Source organism: Phocoena phocoena, chromosome 2, assembly GCF_963924675.1.
Source record: "Phocoena phocoena chromosome 2, mPhoPho1.1, whole genome shotgun sequence".
Classification (NCBI taxonomy): Eukaryota; Metazoa; Chordata; class Mammalia; order Artiodactyla; family Phocoenidae; genus Phocoena; species Phocoena phocoena.
Genome location: NC_089220.1, coordinates 126,246,804 through 126,265,570, shown reverse-complemented (window position 1 = coordinate 126,265,570; position 18,767 = coordinate 126,246,804). Strand labels below are relative to the sequence as shown.

Here is an 18,767-nt window from a genome sequence, read left to right as displayed (position 1 = left end):
GAGTAGCAATACTCATATCAGACAAAATAGACTTTAAAATAAAAACTATTACAAGAGACAAAGAAGGACACTACATAATGATCAAGGGATCAATCCAAGAAGAAGATATAACAATTATAAATATCTATGCACCCAACATAGGAGCACCTCAATACATAAGGCAAATGTTAACAGCCATAAAAGGAGAAATCAACAGTAACACAATAATAGAGGGGAAATTTAACACCCCACTTGCATCAATAGACAGATTAATCCAGACAGAAGATCATTAAGGAAACACAGGCCTTAAATGACACAGTAGACCAGATGGACTTAACTGATATTTATAGAGCATTCCATCCAAAAGCAGCAGAATACACATTCTTCTCAAGTGCACATGGAATGTTCTCCAGGACTGATCACATGCTGGGCCACAAAGCAAGCCTCAGTAGATTTAAGAAAACTGGAATCATATCAAGGCTCTTTTCTGACCCTAACACTATGTGAATAGAAATCAACTACAAGAAAAAAAAACAGTAAAAAACACAAACACATTGAGGCTAAACAATATGTTACTAAACAACCAATGGATCACTGAAGAAATCAAAGAGGAAATCAAAAAATACTTAGAAACAATTGACGATGAAAACACGATGATCCAAAACCTATGGGATGTAGCAAAAGCAGTTCTAAGATGGAAGTTTATAGCAATACAATCTCACCTCAAGAAACAAGAAAAATCTCTAATAAACAATCTAACCCTACACTTAAAACACCTAGACAAAGGAGAACAAAGAAAACCCAAAGTCAGTAGAAAGAAAGCAATCATAAAGATCAGAGCAGAAATAAATGAAATAGAAACAAAGAAAACAATAGCGAAGGTCAATAAAACTAAAAGCTGGTTCTTTGAGAAGATAAACAAAATTGATAAACCCTTAGCCAGACTCATCAAGAAAAAAAGGGAGAGGAAGAAAATCAATAAAATTAGAAATGAAAAAGGAGAAATCAAAACTGACACTGCAGAAACACAAAGGATTGTAAGAGACTACTACCAACAGCTATATGCCAATAAAATGGATAACCACGAAGAAATGGACAAATTCTTGGAAAGGTACAATTTTCCAAGACTGAGCCAGGAAGTATTAGAAAATACAAACAGACCTATCACAAGCAATGAAATTGAAACCGTAATTTAAAATCTTCCAACAAACCAAAGTCCAGGACCAGATGGCTTCACAGGCAAATTCTATCAAACATTTAGAGAAGAGCTAACACCTATCCTTCTCAAACTCTTCCAAAAAACTGCAGAGGAAGAAACACTCTCAAATTCATTCTACAAAGCTACCATCACCCTGATACCAAAACCAGAAAAAGATATCATAAATGAAGAAAATTATAGACCAATATCACTGATGAACACAGATGCAAAAATCCTCCACAAAATACTAGCAAACAGAATCCAACAGCACATTAAAAGGATCATACACCATGATCAAGTGGGATTTATCCCAGGGATGCAAGGATTCTTCAATATACGCAGATCAATCGATGTGATACACCACATTAACAAATTAAGGAATAAAAACCAGATGATCATCTCAATAGATGCATAAAGAGCTTTTGACAAAATTAAACACCCATTTATGCTAAAAATTCTCCAGAAAATGGGCATAGAGGGTAAATACCTCAACATAATAAAGCCATATATGACAAACCCACAGCAACCATCATACTCAATGGTGAAAAACTGAAAGCATTTCCACTAAGATCAGGAACAAGACGAGGATGTCCACTCTTGTGACTCTTATTCAACATAGTTTTGGAAGTCCTAGCCATGGCAATCAGAGAAGAAAAGGAAATAGAAGGAATCCAAATTGGAAAAGAAGAAGTGAAACTGTCACTGCTTGCAGATGACATGATACTATATGTAGAAAATTCTAAAGATGCTACCAAAAAACTACTAGAGCTCATCAATGAATTTGGTAAAGTTGCAGGATACAAAATTAATACACAGAAATCTCTTGCATTCCTCTACACTAACAATGAAAAATCAGAAAGAGAAATTAAAGAAACCACCCCATTTACCAAAGCATCAAAAAGAATAAAATACCTAGGAATAAGCCTACCTAAGGAGGCAAAAGACCTGTACTCTGAAAATTATGACACTAATGAAAGAAATTAAAGAGGATACAAACAGATGGAAAGATATACCACGTTCTTGAGCTTCCCTGGTGGCGCAGTGGTTGAGAGTCCACCTGCCGATGCAGGGGACATGAGTTCGTGCCCCGGTTCAGGAAGATCCCACATGCCGCAGAGTGGCTAGGCCCATGAGCCATGGCCACTGAGGCTGCACGTCCAGAGCCTGTGCTCCACAATGGGAGAGGCCACAACAGTGAGAGGCCTGTGTACCGCAAGACAAAAAAAAAGATATACCACGTTCTTGGGTTGGAAGCATCAATATTGTCAAAATGACTATACTACCCAAGGCAATCTACAGATTCAATGCAATCAAATGCAATGCAATCAAATCCCTATCAAATCACCAATGACATTTTTCACATAGAACAAAAATTTTTTTAATTTGTATGGAACACGAAAGACCCCAAATAGCCAAAGCAATGTTGAGAAAGAAAAATGGAGCTGGAGGAATCAGGTTTCCTGACTTCAGACTATACGACAAAGCTAGAGTCATCAAAACAGTATGGTGGACCTGAGTCAAGATGGCAGTGTGGGAAGATGTGGAGTTAGCATCGCCACAAAACTAGGGTGCCTACTGGCCACTGGTGGGGACTCTGAGGCCCAAGGAGACGGAAGGAATCCCAAAGTGAACCAGTAGGACATAGGGGGACTGAGGGGGAAAAGTGGAGGCCGGACAGGATCGGCACCCCTGTGACTAGGGAGATCAATAGAGGCAGGCAGGAGTGACTCTCCAGGAAGAGTGGGAGAGGAGCAGAGGGCGATCGCCTGGCCCACTTGGGCCAGGAAGGCTGCTGAGTTCCCAAGCCAGTACCCCCCCCTCCAAAACCGCATCCAGGCCGTGTGGGTCCTGGGGGCATAGGAGGGAGGCTGGGGAGATCAGGAGAGGCAAGTGGGAGGGGCCCTCCAGGAGGAATGGGAGAGGATGGAGGGTGATTGCTCCACCCACTCAGGCACGGGGAGCCTGCTGAGCTCCCAGGGCAGTCCCCTGCCCTCCAAAGCCCCATCCAGGCCGGGTATGTCCTTGGGGGCATAGGAGGGAGGCCAGGGAGATCAGGAGAGGCAGGCAAGAGGGCCCCTCCCAGACCAGAGGAGGAGCAGGGGAAAGGAGGGAATTTGCCCTGCCCACTCGAGCCCAGAAAGCCTGCTGTACTCCCAAGTGAGGTCTCCTGCCCCTGAGACCAGGGGTGCGGGGCACGCCTGGGACCCTTCTGTTCCTTGAGCCTAAGCCCCACCCCCCACAGCCCCTAGGGCCTTTTCCAGCCCTGTGGGTCCTGAGCATTGGCCCTGCCCACTGCCCAAGCCTCACCCTTGCTTAGGCCCCGCCCTCCACCAACCAAGGCCATCCCCCCCCCTTTTTTTCCTACCTCCCCCTCTTTTTTACTATTGTGGCACTGATGTACCTTCCGGTTGATATTTTTATTTTTATATTCTTCCTAACATATCAGTTAGTTTCCTAGTCTAATTTTGTTTTTTGCTTTGTTTTTTTTGTTTGTTTGTTTGTTTTTGCCACCTCATGCGGATTGCAGGATCTTGGTTCATGAGCTCAGGGTCAGGCCGAAGATCCTGCAGTGGGAGTTCCGAGTCCGAACTACTGGACTAACAGAACCTCAGACCCCAGGGAATATTCATTGGAGTGTGGTCTCTAGGACTTCCTCATCTCAGAACCAAGACCCACCTCTACCCAATAGCCAACAAACTACAGAGTTGGAAGCCTCAGGCCAAACAAACAGAAAGACATGAACACAATTCCACTCATTAAAAAAAAAAAGAAAAAAAAAAAAATGAGATGGCAAAAAAATATGTCACAGATGAAAGAGTAAGGTAAAAACCTACACGACCAAATAAATGAAGAGGAAATAAACGACCTAACTGAAAAGAATTCAGAGTAATGATAGTAAAGATGATCCATAATCTTGGAAACAGAATGGAGGCACAGACTGAGAAAATACAAGAAATGTTTAACAAAGATTTAGAAAAAGTAAAGAACAAACAGAGATGAATAACACAGTAACTGAAATGAAAAACACACTAGAAAATATCAATAACAGAATAACTGAGGCAGAAGAATGAATAAGTGAGCTGGAAGACAAAATGGTAGAAATAACTACCGAGGAGCAGAATAAAGAATAAAGAATGAAAAGAATGGAACACAACCTCAGAGACCTCTGGGAAAACACTACACGCACCAACGTTCAAATTATAGGGGTCCCACAAGAAGAATAGAAAAAGAAAAGGTCTGAGGAAATATTTGAAGATATTATAGTTGAAAACTTCCCTAATATGGGAAAGGAAATAGTCAATCAAGTCCAGGAAGCACAGAGAGTCCCATACACAATAAACCCTAAGAAAAATACACCAAGACACATATTAATCAAACTAACAAAAATTAAATTCAAAGATAAAATATTAAAAATGGAAATGGAATGGAATGGAAAACAAAAATAACATACATAGGATTACCCATAAGGTTATCAGCTGATTTTTCAGCAGAAACTCTGCAGGCCAGAAAGGCATGTTAGGATAAACTTAAAGTGATGAAAGAGAAAAACTGACAACCAAGATTACTCTACCCAGAAAGGATCTCATTCAGATTCAATGGAGAAGTCAAAAGCTTTTCAGACAAGCAAAAGCTAAGAGAATTCAGCACCACCAAACCAGCTTTACAACAAATGCTAAAGGATCTTCTCTAAGCAGGAAACACAAGAGAAGAAAAAGACCCATAAAAACAAACTCAAAACGATTAAGAAAAAGGTAATAGGAACATACATATTGATAATAACCTTGAATGTAAATGGATTAAAGGCCCCAACCAAAAGACACAGACTGGCTGAATGGATACAAAAACAAGACCATATATATGCTGTCTACAAGAGACCCACTTCAGACCTAAGGACACATACAGACTGAAAGTGAGGAGATGGAAAAAGATATTCCATGCAAATGGAAATCAAAAGAAAGCTGGAGTAGCAATACTCATATCAGATAAAACAGACATTAAAATAAAGACTATTACAGGAGATAACGAGGAACACTACATAACGATCAAAGGATCAATTCAAGAAAAAGATGTAACAGTTATTTATGTTTATGCACCCAACATAGGAGCACCTCAATAAATAAGGCAAATGCTAACAACCATGGAAGGAGAAATCAACAGTAACACAACAATAGTAGGGAATGTTAATACCCCACTTGCATCAATGGACAGATCAACCAAACAGACAATGAATTAGGAAACACAAGCTTTAAATGACACAATAGACCAGATAGATCTAATTGAAATTTATAGAACATTCCACCCCAAAGTGTCAGAATACACTTTCTTTTCAAGTGCACATGGAACATTCTCCAGGACAGATCCCATCTTGCGTCATAAATCAAGACTCAGAAAATTTAAGAAAATTAAAATCGTATCAAGCATCTTTTCTGACCACAATACTATGAGATTGGAATCAATCTTGTGAACATGATTACACTACCCAAAGCAATCTACAAATTCAGTGCAATCCCTATCAAACTACCAATGGCATTCTTCACAGAATTAGAACAAAAAATCTTACAATTCGTATGGAAACAAAATGAACCCCGAATAGCCAAAGCAATCTTGAGAAAGAAAAACGGAGTTGGAGGAATCAGGCTCCCCACCTTCAGACTATATCACAAAGCTACAGTAATCAAGATAGTTTGGTACTGGCAGAAAAAGAGAAATATAGATCAATGGTACAGGATAGAATGCCCAGAGATAAACCCATGCACATATGGGCACCTAATTTACAACAAAGGAGACAAGAACACACAATGGAGAAAAGACAGCCTCTTCAATAAGTGGTGCTGGGAAAATTGGACAGCTACATGTAAAAGAATGAAATTAGAACACTACCTAACACCATACACAAAATAAACTCCAAATGGATTAAAGACATAAATGTAAGACCAGACACTATAAAACTTTTAGAGGAAAACAGAGGAAAAACATACTTTGACATAAACCACAGCAAGATGTTTTTGACCCACCTCCTAGAGTAACCGAAATAGAAACAAAAATAAATGGGACTTAATTAAACTTAAAAGTTTTCACACAGCAAAGGAAACCATAAACAAGACAAAAAAACAACCCTTAGAATGGGAGAAAATATTTGCAAATGAAACAACAAAGGCTTGATCTCCAAAATATACAAACAGCTCTTGGAGCTCAATATGAAAAAAACAAACAATCCAGTTAAAAAATGGGCAGAAGACCTAAATAAACATTTCATCAAGGAAGACATACAGATGGCCAAGAGGCACATGAAAAGATGCTCAACATCACTCATTGTTAGAGAAATGCAAATCAAAACTACAATGAGGTATCACCTCACACCTGGTCAGTATGACCATTATCACCATTATCAAAAAAGCTAGAAACAATAAATGCTGGAAAGGGTGTGGTGGAAAGGGAACCCTCCTATACTGCTGGTGGGAATGTAAATTGATACAACCACTATGGAAAACAGTATGGCGGTTCCTTAAAAAACTAAAAATAGAACTACTATATGAACCAGCAATCCCACTACTGGGCATATACCCTGAGAAAACCATAATTCAAAAAGAGACATGCACCACAATGTTCACTGCAGCACTATTTACAATAGTCAGGACATGGAACCAACCTAAATGTCCATCAACAGATGAATGGATAAAGAAGATGTGGCACATATATACAATGGAATATTACTCAGCCATAAAAAGAAACGAAATTGAGCTATTTGTAGTGAGGTGGATGGAACCTAGAGTCTGTCATACAGAGTGAAGTAAGTCAGAAAGAGGAAAAAAAATTCCATATTCTAATGCATATATATGGAATCTAAAAGAAGAAAAAAATGGTACTGATGAACCTAGTTGCAAGGAAGGAATAAAGAGATAGACATAGAGAATGGACTTGATGACATGGGGTGGGAGTGCCAAGCTGGGGCGAAGTGAGAGTAGCATTGACATATATACACTACCAAATGTAAAACAGTTGGCTGGTGGGAAGCAGCAGCATAGCACAGGGAGATTGGCTCGGTGCTTTGCGATGACCTAGAGGGGTGGGACAGGGAGGATGGAAGGGAGGCTAAAGAGGGAGGCGATATGGGGACATGTGTATGTATATGGCTGATTCGCTTTATTGTGCAACATAAACTAACATGGTATTGTGAAGCAATTATACTCTAATAAATATCTATTAAAAAAATAAACAATGAAGCCCTACCATAGAATAGGGAACTATATTCGATATCTTGTAATAAAACAATAGAAAGGAATATAAGAATATATATATATATATAACTGAATCATTTTGCAGTACACAAATATTGTAAATCAACTACACTTTAATAAAAAATTAAGAAGAAAACAAATAAACAAAACTTTTCAGGCCAGGAATAATATATTCAAAATATTGAAAGAAAAAACTTTCAGCCAAGAATTCTATACCCAGCAAAGCTGTCCTTCAGAAATAAAGGAGAGACAAAGACTCTCCCAAACAAACAAAAGCTGAGGGAGTTCATCACCACTAGACCTGTCTTACAAGAAATGCTAAAGGAGTTCTCTGAATGAGAGTAAAAGGACACATATTAACATCATTAAAACATAGGAAGGTAACATAAAATTCACTGGTAATGGTACATATATAGTCAAAGTTAGATCCTGTAATATAGTAATGGCATGTAATTCACTTGCAGCTCTAGTTTAAAAGTTAAAAAACAAATGTAGTAAAAATAACCATAACTACAATAATCTGTTATTGGTTTACACAATATAAAAATATGTAAACTTTAACATCAATAACCTAAAATGTGAAGGGGAGAAGTAAAAGTGTAAACTTTAAAAATCCTATAAAAGTTAAGTTTTCGTCAGTTTAAAAGAGTGTTATAATTTTAAGATATTTTATGCAAGCCTCATGGTGATCACAAGGGAAAAACCTATAGTAGTCACACAAAAGAACATGATAAATAAGTCAAAGCATAATGGTACCAAAAGACACCAAAACACGAAAAAAGACAGAAAGCAGGATAAGAAGCAAGGAAAAATGGATCTACAAAACAGTCTGAAAACAATTAATGAAATGGCAATAGTAACTCCTTACCTATTAATAATTCCTTTAAACATAAATGAATTAAACTCTCTAATCAAAAGACAATGACTGAATGGATAAAAAACAAAAACAAGATGCTTACTTTAGCCTTAAAGACACACATAGACTGACAGTGAAGAGACAGAAAAAGATATTTCAAGTAAACCAAAACCAAAAAAAAAAAAAAAGCAGGGTTAAACTAAAAATAGTAAAAAGTGACAAAGAAAGTCACTATTTAATGATAAGGGCTCAATCCATCAAGAAGATATGAAATTGTAAATATTTATGCACCCAATATCAGAGCACCTAAATGCATAAAGCAAAAACTAACAGAGCTAAAAGGAGAAAGTACAGCAATGCAATAATAGTCACAGACTTTAATACCTGACTCACAATGGACAGATCATTCAGACAGAGAATCAATAAGAGCAGATTTGAATGATCCTATACATGGATCTAAGACATACATAGAGAACATTATATCTAACATCAGAACACACATTCAAAGCACCCATGGAACATTTTCTAGGAAGACCATCTGTTAGGTCACAAAACAAGTCATAGCAAGTTCAATAAGACTGAAATCACACCAAGTATTTTCTCTGAATACAACGGTATAAAACTAGAAATCAATTACAGGAAGAACACTGGAAAATTCTTGAATACATGGAAATTAAAACAACACTCTCCTGAACAACCAATGGTACAAAAGAGAAATTAAAAGAGAAACAGAAGTTTCTTGAGACAAACCAAAATGGAAACACAACATACCAAAATGTATGGGATGCAGGGAAAGTAGTTCTAGAGGGAAATTCATAGCAATAGACACCTACATTAAGAAATAAGAAAGAGCTCATATAAACCACCTAAATTTACTCCTCAAGGAACTAGCGAAAGAAGAATAAATTAAGCTCAAAGTTAGTAGAAGGAAGGAAATAAAGATTAGAGGAGATTAAATGAAATAGAGACTAAAAAGGTAATAAGAAACTAAGAGCTGTTTCTTTGAAAAGATAAACAAAATTGACAAATCTTTGGCTAGACTAACCAAGGAAAAAAGAAAGGACCCAAATCAATAAAACTACAAATGAAAAAGGAGACATTACAACTGATACAAAGATATATGAAGGATCATAAGAGGCTACTACGAACAATTATATGCCAACAAACCAGACAACCAAGAACAAATGGAAAAATTCTTAGAAACATACAACCTACCAAGACTGAATCAGGAAGAAATAGAAAATCTGAACAGACCAACTATTAGTAAGGAGATTAAATTAGTAATCAAAAACCTCCTAACACAGAAAAGCCCAGATGGCTTTTCTGGTGAATTTTACCAACCAATTAAAGGGGAATTAATGCCAATCCTTCTCAAACTATTCTCAAAAATCAAAGAAGGAAAACTCCCAAACTTATTTTACATGGCCAGCATAACCTGTCCTGAAAAGGACACTAAAAGAAAAGAAAACTACAGATCAGTGTTCCTGTTAACTACAGATGCAAAAATTCTCAATAAAATATTAGCAAACTAAATTCAGCAGCACATTAAAAGGATCATTTGCCATGATCAAGTGGGATTTATTTCAGGGACTGAAAAATGTTTCAACATTCACAAATCAATGTGATACACCTCATTAATGAAATGGATAAAAATCATGTAATCATCTCGATAGATTCTGAAAAAGCATCTGACAAAATACAACATCTGTTCATGATAAAAACTCTTAACAAATTAGGTACAGAAGGAACATACCTCATAGAAACAAAGATCATATATGACAAGCCCACAGATAATATCATGATCAATAGTGAAAAACTGAAAGCTTTTCCTCTAAGGTCAGGAACAAGACAAGGGTGCCCACTCTCAAAACTCCTATTCAATATAGTACTGGAAATCCTACCCAGAGCAATCAGGCAAGAAAAAGAAATAAAAAGTATCAGAAGTGGAAAAGAAGAAATAAAAATGTCAATACAAAATTCTAAAGACTCCACCAAAAAACTGTTAGATTTAATGAACAAATTCAGTAAAGTTCCAAGATACAAAAGTAACAGTAGTGTTTCTATACACTAACAATGAATTATCTGAAAAACAAATAAAGAAAATGATCCCATTTACAGTTGCATCAAAAACAATAAAATACTTAGGAATAAATTTAACCAAGGACATGAAAGATCTCTACACTGAAAACCATCAAAACAAGACATCAATGAAAGAAACTGAAATAGATACAAATAAATGCAACGCTATCCTGTGCTCATGAATTGGAAGATTTAAAAAATTTCCATATTACTTAAAGCCATCTATAGATTCAATGCTATCCCTATCAAGATTCCAATGGCATTTTTTACAGAAGCAGAAAAAACAACACTAAAATTTATACAGAAGCACAAAAGACTCTGAATAGCCAAAGCAATCCTAAGAAAGAAGTACAAAGTGGGTAGCATCACATTTTCTGATTACAAGCTATATTATAAAGCTACAGTTATCAAAACAGTATGGTAGGGCTTCCCTGGTGGCGCAGTGGTTGAGAGTCCACCTGCCGATGTTCATGTCCCGGTCCAGGAAGATCCCACATGCCATGGAGCAGCTGGGCCCGTGAGCCACGGCCGCTGGGCCTGCGCATCTGGAGCCTGTGCTCTGCAGCGGGAGAGGCCACAACAGTGAGAGGCCCATGTACCGCAAAAAAAAAAAAAAAAGTATGGTAATGGCATTAAAACAGACACACACCAATGGAACAGAATCAAGAGCCCAGAAATAAACTCAGTGATATACAGTCAAGCAATATTTCACAAGGGAGCCAAGAATACTCAATGGAGAAAAGACAGTCTTTCCAATAAATACTGCTGGTAAAATTGAATATTCACATGCAAAAGAATGAAAGTAGATGCCTATCTTACACCACACACAAAAATTAACTTGAAATGGATTAAAGACTTGACTGTAAGACTAGAAATGATAAAACTCCTAGAAAATAATATAGGCAGTAAGCTCTATGATATCAGTCTTTGCAATGATTTTTTGGATATGACAAAGCACAAACAAAATAAAAAATAAACAAGTGGGACTACATCAAAAAAAAAAGCTTCTGCACAGCATATGAAACCATTAACAAAAATGAAAGGATAACCTACAAAATGGGAAAAAAATATTTGTAAACCATATATCTGATAAGAGGTTAGTATCTAAAATATATAAACAACTTGCAACTCAACAGCAAAAAATAAATAATAATCTAATTAAAAACGGGCAAAGGACCTGAATAGACATTTCTCCAGTGAAGAAAGATATGAAAGGCCAACAGGTACATGAAAAGCTGTCACCATCACTAACCATCAGGGAAATACAAACCAAAACCACAATGAGATACCACTTCACACCAATCAGAACGTCTTAACGTCAAAAGGACAAGAGATAATAAATGCTGACAAGGATGTGGAGAAAAGGGTACCCTTGTGTACTGTTGGTGAGATTATAGATTGGTACAGCCACTATGGTGAACAGTATGGAGGTTCCTCAAACAATTAAAAAGTACAACTACAACATGATACAGCAATTCCACTTCTGGGAATATATCTGAAGTAAATGAAAACACTATGTCAAGGAGGTATCTGCACCTCCATGTTCATAGCAGCATTCGTTTACATGGAAACAACCCAAGTGTCCATCAAGGGATGAATGGATAAAGAAGTTGTGATACACACACAGATGTTATTCAGCCATAAAGAAGGTGGAAATCCTGGGACAACACAGACAGATCTTAAGGGCATTATGCTAAGTGAAATAAGTCAGTCAGAAAAAGACAAATACTGTATGATCTCATTTATATATGAAACCTAAAAAAAAGAAAAAAACCAAATTCGTACAAAAAGAGATCAGATTTGTGGCTACCAGAGGCAGGGAGTGAGGTGGAGGGGAAATTGGAAGATGTGGTCAAAAGGTATAAACTTCCAGTTATAAGATAAATAAGTACTAGGGAAGTAATGTACAACATGATGACTATAGTTTACACTGTTATATGGTATACATCAAAGTTGTTAAGGGAAAAAATCCTGAGTTCTCATTACAAGGGAAAAAAATTTTTCTCTTTTTTTTTTTGTATCTACATGAGATGATGGATGTTAACTAAACTTGTGGTAATCATTTCACAGTGTATCTAAGTCAATGCATTATGCTGTACATCTTAAACTTATATAGTGCTGTATGTCAATTTTATCTCAATAAAACTGGGAAAAAATGTTAAAATCCCCTTTATAAGCCATCATCTCAGGGCACATAGCATTCTCCCTCAAACTCAGGCTTTCACAACTAATGCAGAGGCAATGTAAAGAACTAGATTGCTGAGGAGGGGCTGTGTCATAGCTGTGGCTGGGTAGTCCTGCTCTGGGTGACCCTGAGGCTTCTGCTTCGTTTCTGCAGCCTTGTCTCCCCAGAATAAAATGGGAGCATCATTTGCCTGATGACAGATTCCCTAGGCTTTTGCAATATTAGGCACTACAGTTCAACAAAAAGGACTGAAGACTATCTAACAAATCTAATTATTCCTTTACAACATTAACTCCCAAAACACACTAAAAATGCAGTAAAATATATAGAAAATGAGGTCCATGGTATCTCTTATGTATACCTAAAACAATTTTAATATTTATTTATTATTTGGCTGCATCAGGTCTTAGTTGCAGCACATGGGATCATTTCTGTGGTATGCAGGATCTTTTGTTGTGGCACATGGGCTCTTCTTTGCAGTGCCTGGGCTCAGCAGTTGCGGTGCACAGGCTCTCTAGTTGTGGCATGCAAGCTCCAGAGCATTCAGTGCGGTGTACAGGCTCTCTAGCTGTGGCGTATAGGCTCCAGAGCGTGTGGGCTCAGCAGTTGCAGCACACAGGCTTAATTGCCCCCCAGCATGTGGGATCTTAGTTCCCCAACCAGGGATCGTGTCCCCTGCATTTCAAGGTGGATTCTTAACCACTGGACCGCCAAGGAAGTCTCCTTAATAAAAGTTTTAAAGTATGTTATGCAGACCAATCAGCAAGACTGTACTTGTTACTACCTGTTCTTCACCTGCTGGGGTAACATTGGGCCCAAGCCCTGGACAGGCCTCACCCCTTGGACATGGACACTTCCATTTTCTCCAACATCATCCCACATCTTTTAACTCTGAATTACCAGCTCCCTTATTAAAAAGGAGGAATCAATTTTCCCTCACAGAAGAAATTATTTTATTCCATTTGAAAAAAAGTATACAGATATTCATTCTTTGCCTGGCAAAAGTCATTTTCTCATGAGAGTCTGAGTCCTGCCTGGTGAATTTAATGGTGACAAATGGTTAGAGAAACCTGTGGCCCTCAGGGGCACAGTGCACACAAACGTTTGGCTGGAAAAGCATTTACATGATCAAAACATTTCCTGTAGCAAAGGCTGATAAGTTCATTTTATCCTGAAGACCATTTGCTTTTGAAGAAAACATTTAATTTTGAAGATTATTTAAATTTGCTAATTGAACCCAGGGCAACATAGTTTTTCACATAACTGGGAGGAGAATGAAACTGGAAGCCCATCTCAGGTACTTCTTCGCCACATTCCCCTCCTCTTATATGATGAGCTCTTTTAAATTGATCTCTAGGCTGAATGTGTCAAATGCCTTAAACCTGCCTAAAACCCAAGAGCAGCATGTTTTTCTCCCTGGAGACAGATCTCCCTAAGGCTGAGCCACCAGCCACCCTGGCCAATTTCCACTCCTTCAAAGGACCGAGGCAGGCTCCTGCCCTCACCCCATTCACCCTTGCTCCACCAGCAAGGTCTCAGAGGCCAACCCATGCCCTCCACGAGCCTCTGAACTTAGCACCACTGCTGCCTTGTCATAGAAGGAGATGGGCAAACCCCCAGGCCCCTCTTTTTATGGTCTTCCACAGCAAGGGTCACCTCTAGGCCCTCCATTAAGTGTTCAATATTTTAACATTATGAGCTACACTGTATTCACTCAAGGAAAAGTGACTGAGCCCCGTTCCTGTTCTGTGGCTCTAGAAGTCCTAAGGATGGAGTCAAGGAAGCAGCAGATAGCAAGCCCATTCTCCCTGTACCACTCTTCCAGACACATACAGGGGCCAGCAAAAGCTGGACTGATGACTGTTCAGCCTTAGAAGTGTCACATGTTGGGACCTCGGTGAGAGGCACTCATCCTTCTCCCTATACCTACTCCACTCCAGACACTGACCTGAAAGAGCTCCTTCCAAGAATGCTGACTTGGGGGCTCCAGTTAGCAATCACTGTGGAAATGCTCCTCAGGTGAAACAGGGCCATGGCCTCCAAATGTCCTGGCCAGGAAGTGCTTAAAACATGCCTGCGTGTCAGATTAAGGAGCTCTAAAATTACAAGGAACAGAACTGCTATTTATTCAGTATTATAGCAATTCAGATTTAGGGCTTTTTAAATTCTAGATATGACATTGCCTCAAAAAGGCTGTCTGAGGGGGCAAATGTGAAGTAGGGCTTATTACAATGTCATGTGTCACACTCTGAAACAGGGTGACATCCCATCGCTATTGCACAACACCTTTGTTGAGGGGGGACACAAAACTTCATTTGTCAGAGCCAGTCACTCCTCCACAGCAGGCAGGGGACAAAGCAAACATCCAGACAACCAAAGCTGATACCAGGGGCTCCCATACTGCAGGTCCATCTGCCAAGGCCATTCATCTCCCTCCAAGCATGTCCAGCTTGGGGACCTACACAGTATTGTGAAGACACTCATGGCCAGTCCACTAAACGCCTTCAAGGAACAGCATCTGTCATGTGTAAATGTCTCTCCTGCCGCTCCTCTTTAGATGTAGGAGGTTGAGGACGCTGGTGTTTTGGCTCCCGCAGCCTTGGATCAGGCGAGTCTATTCCCCATGATGACTGTGACTGACATGATGGTGGCTTCTGAAACGCGTCCATATGTCACAGAAAAAAAAATGCAGCACGCTAAGATATGGCCAATGTCGGCTGATGCACATTAGGAGCCCAAGTGCTAAAGCTGCCCTGATTCCTTAGAAACAACAAGAGCTAGTTCTTCCCGTGGGTGGTCTGACTGAACTGGCTGTCTGAAGAGGGGATGGCTGGCAATGGAATCGCTAATTTGGGGGATTGCCCTAGAACTGCACTCACTGCCATCGAGCCATTAGGGACAGCAGTTGTATTCAAGATACTAGGGATCTCACTAGTAGTTTGTATTTTAAAATAGACCAAATAAAACACTGGTAAAACAATTCCAATCAGAAGCATGATAAAAACAGCATTCCACCTCTGAATTCCACAGTCTGCACCGTTTGTAGCTATCTTCGGAGGAGTCGGAAGCGATGGCTGACTGGAGGTCTCTATGCAGCAACTTTCACTCAAAAAGATTTCTGACTGAACTGCATGCTCAATATTCTGGTCAATGCCCTTAAAGAAATCCGTCAGTGGGTTAGACGAGGCACCGGCACTGACAGCTGCTCTGTCCGGGTCTGGCTGCTCCTCGAAGGTCACTCTGGTCTCTGTAGATGAGCTCAGGAGGGGTCTGAGTTCTTTGTGGGTCTCTGTTAGGATCCCGTGGTTTTTCACTGGAATCTTAACAGATTTCAAAGCATATAAGTCTTGTTCTCTGATGAAGTTGTTGACTTTCTTGATATCTGCAACCTAGGGAAGCCATGAAGACAAACATCACGAAATGATGTAAAGCTCCTTAAAACTAATATCCAAAAAGTGGTGCTTAACCTTTCTGCGTGACGGTCCAAGCCCACACAGCTTAAGAATCTGATGAACACTGGAAAACTGTACCTACACACAAAATTTAGTTTAGGCTGAGTAACTTCGTTTTTTTGGCTTTAACTCAGCCTTAATGTATAGCTTAATCATAAGATTTTTTTATAGACTTACAAGTTTGAACAACTCAAGATTAGTTTTGGAAAAGACTTTGTTTATTTAAAGTGTGCCTTCAACAAAATGCTTTTAGGTGAAACACATCATGGTAAAAGAAGGCTGCACCCTTTCTACATTTAACTTTTGAGAAAACAGTGCCCCCATCTGGGTGACTCTCTCCTGCATCAGAACTTAATTTAGTAGCTGTAGTAGACATTAGCATTCAGCAAACACAAAGCCTCAGCCAGCTCTACAAACACTAGAACCTAGTTCACCTGTAACAACATTTTAAAAGGTGTGCCCTCATGATTATACGACGTTTTCTTTCCCAGAAGCACTGTATGGCCTATAAACTTATTTTTAAAATAAAAGCGACCTAGAGTTAATTCACTTCAAGGATTTCACAACACTTCTTTTCACTAGAAACATGCAGAGAATATGCATCAACTTGAAAACTATAGACTGAAATCTTCTATTCCAATATTAGGACTTGAGGAGAAAGGAACACGACTGTGAGTTTTAAAAAGTAACAAAGTTTACGACAAATTCCTCTCATAATCAAACCTTAATTTTTAAAAAGTAGGGGGAAATATAAGTCAAAGATAGATCCTCCCTCAAGTTATTGTTTGAAAACTTACCAAAAGCATCAGAGATGGACTCTAAGGTTCTAACTCCTAAGTCCACTTAAACTAGAGTGTAAATACAGCCAACAGACTTTATTCAAATCAATCATCTTCATTATTTTCATTACTTAGCAAGTGCTTTTATCATTTAATTGAATTGGGGTGGTGGACATTTTTAATTTATTATATCCTGAAACTTAAGGTGCTTGAGATAGTTTTGTTTTTGATCCTAATAAACTAACATTAAATTTATTTACTTCAAATAGGAAAACTATTCACTTCTTAGATACATTATATAGTCCTTTTGGATTTATTAAACACCACTGTTCCAAGAAGCCCACTGCATCTATTCAGGTCTTTGTAGGACAGGATTCAGTTTTCAACCCTTGCTCTATAAACCATATAGTATGTCTACAGAAGCTGATTATAAGAGTCAAATATAAATCTCAGTACAGTTTACAGACACTATGCGTCCCTGGAGACCAGTTTATTTCCCTGGGAAACAACACCTCCACACAACATGTTGAGTCATTTGATCCTTGTTAGGTAAATGACAGACCCTTCAAGGATGAAAAGATTTTTTTAAATAAGTAGCTTATATAGCCTTAGAGAAAGCCATAGTAGCAGCACAGTGCTAGCAAACTGAAATAGTTTCTATCCAGGAGAAAATGCAGCAATTCAATAAATACCTTCCTACTTACTTTGCCATTGTTAATCACGCTGAATGCTAAAAATATAATTAAAGAGAGAAACAGGGTTATATAGATACACAGCATACAAAGGATAGATCATGCAGTTCTAAAAGAGAGAAGGCAAAACTTTACCAATCAAATAAGCTAAAACCAGCAAGAAAGGTTTAGAAAAAGAAAAGTAGCAAAAAAAATAAAGCAAGCACACCAAAGAAATCTTGGATAAACTCTGCGTGGCATCTCTGGCCCCATTATGTCTTAAAATGTGCTCAAAAGAAAAAGCTTTCAGAATTTCATTTTGGAGAGACAAGGAAGAGGCGCAGAGAGGGAACTGCCCTGTCACCTGAAATTCCTGACTAATTCCCTCTCTCTCTGAGGAAGGGAAGGTACTTCCACCTGCCTTCCATCTCTAGTTAGACAGGGGTATCCTTTACTCTAGAGCAGGCTTCCTCCAACCACCTCTGGGGTCAGAAAGGGTCCCCACCCTTCAGCAAGCTCCTCTGTTCCTCTAAACACAGGGGCTGAAGGGCAGGTGGCGCCTTCACCTGTGGGGTTTCTTACTTTGCAGCCATACTGAAGAGCGAGCTTGTTGAGGCTGTCCTCCTGGGCCAGCTCCCGCTGCAGCAGCACCACGTCCCCTGCTCCTGGCTGGTGAGGGTGGTGGGCACCCTTCTTCTGGCGCTCCTTGCCCCGGGGCCGCAGAGCTACTTGGTGGGACTCTTCCTCAGAGGAGTCTCCGGAGTCCCCAACACCATTCTCAAACATGTAAATGTGGCTGGTTGGAGTCCTACAGACCATGGCTGGGCCTTGGAAGGTCTTGGCTAACACTTCCTTCTGCCTCATTTTCTTAACTGAAAACCAAACCCCAGGGTTAATTCCACACAAGGCATATTCATTCCTCTGTGGCTACACTGAAGATAAGTGTCTTCTTGTTGTTAGAGATGACTCCTTTCCCTAATATAAATACTCAACACATACCATTGGCACAAAAAATGTCAAAACGTGTTTACACTGGCTGAGATGGAGAGAGAGGCAAATAAATACACTCTTTTTTTCCTAATTGCATACTTTTTACGCAGAAAACAAGAGAGTCCTCTTTCTTCTCCCCTTATTCCTCATCCATAGCTATGTCTCCCCAAAACCCACATATGCAGATAAACAACTTCTCTTTTCGGTCCCAGAGTAGTAAAGAAGCAGCTGGGATCACTGCTATGAGAGGTAAAGACTGTTCCCAACTTCCTTCCTTGCACAGACCCTTTGTACAAAAAAATTCTTGCTCAACACTTCAAGCATTCCAAAGTAGCTTCA

At 39.1% G+C, this 18,767-nt stretch overlaps 1 protein-coding gene across 1 annotated transcript; it reads right to left on the bottom strand.

Annotated features, from left to right (window-relative positions):
- Positions 1-15,313: 15,313 nt before the first annotated feature.
- LYSMD4 (LysM domain containing 4) lies at positions 15,314-18,302 on the bottom strand. Its single transcript, XM_065872635.1, has 2 exons — positions 18,021-18,302; positions 15,314-15,925 (listed from the first exon to the last, which is right to left on the bottom strand). The coding sequence occupies exons 1-2, from the start codon at positions 18,300-18,302 to the stop codon at positions 15,314-15,316; spliced, it is 894 nt and encodes a 297-aa protein (XP_065728707.1).
- Between the last annotated feature and the right edge of the window lie 465 nt (positions 18,303-18,767).

Excerpts from the sequence above, each read along its gene's own strand:
- LYSMD4 (XM_065872635.1), bottom strand. The coding sequence starts at position 18,302 with ATGAGGCAGAAGGAAGTGTTAGCCAAGACCTTCCAAGGCCCAGCCATG. Across the intron at positions 15,926-18,020 it reads CTCTTCAGTATGGCTGCAAA|GTTGCAGATATCAAGAAAGT; the intron begins GTAAGAAACCCC and ends TGGCTTCCCTAG.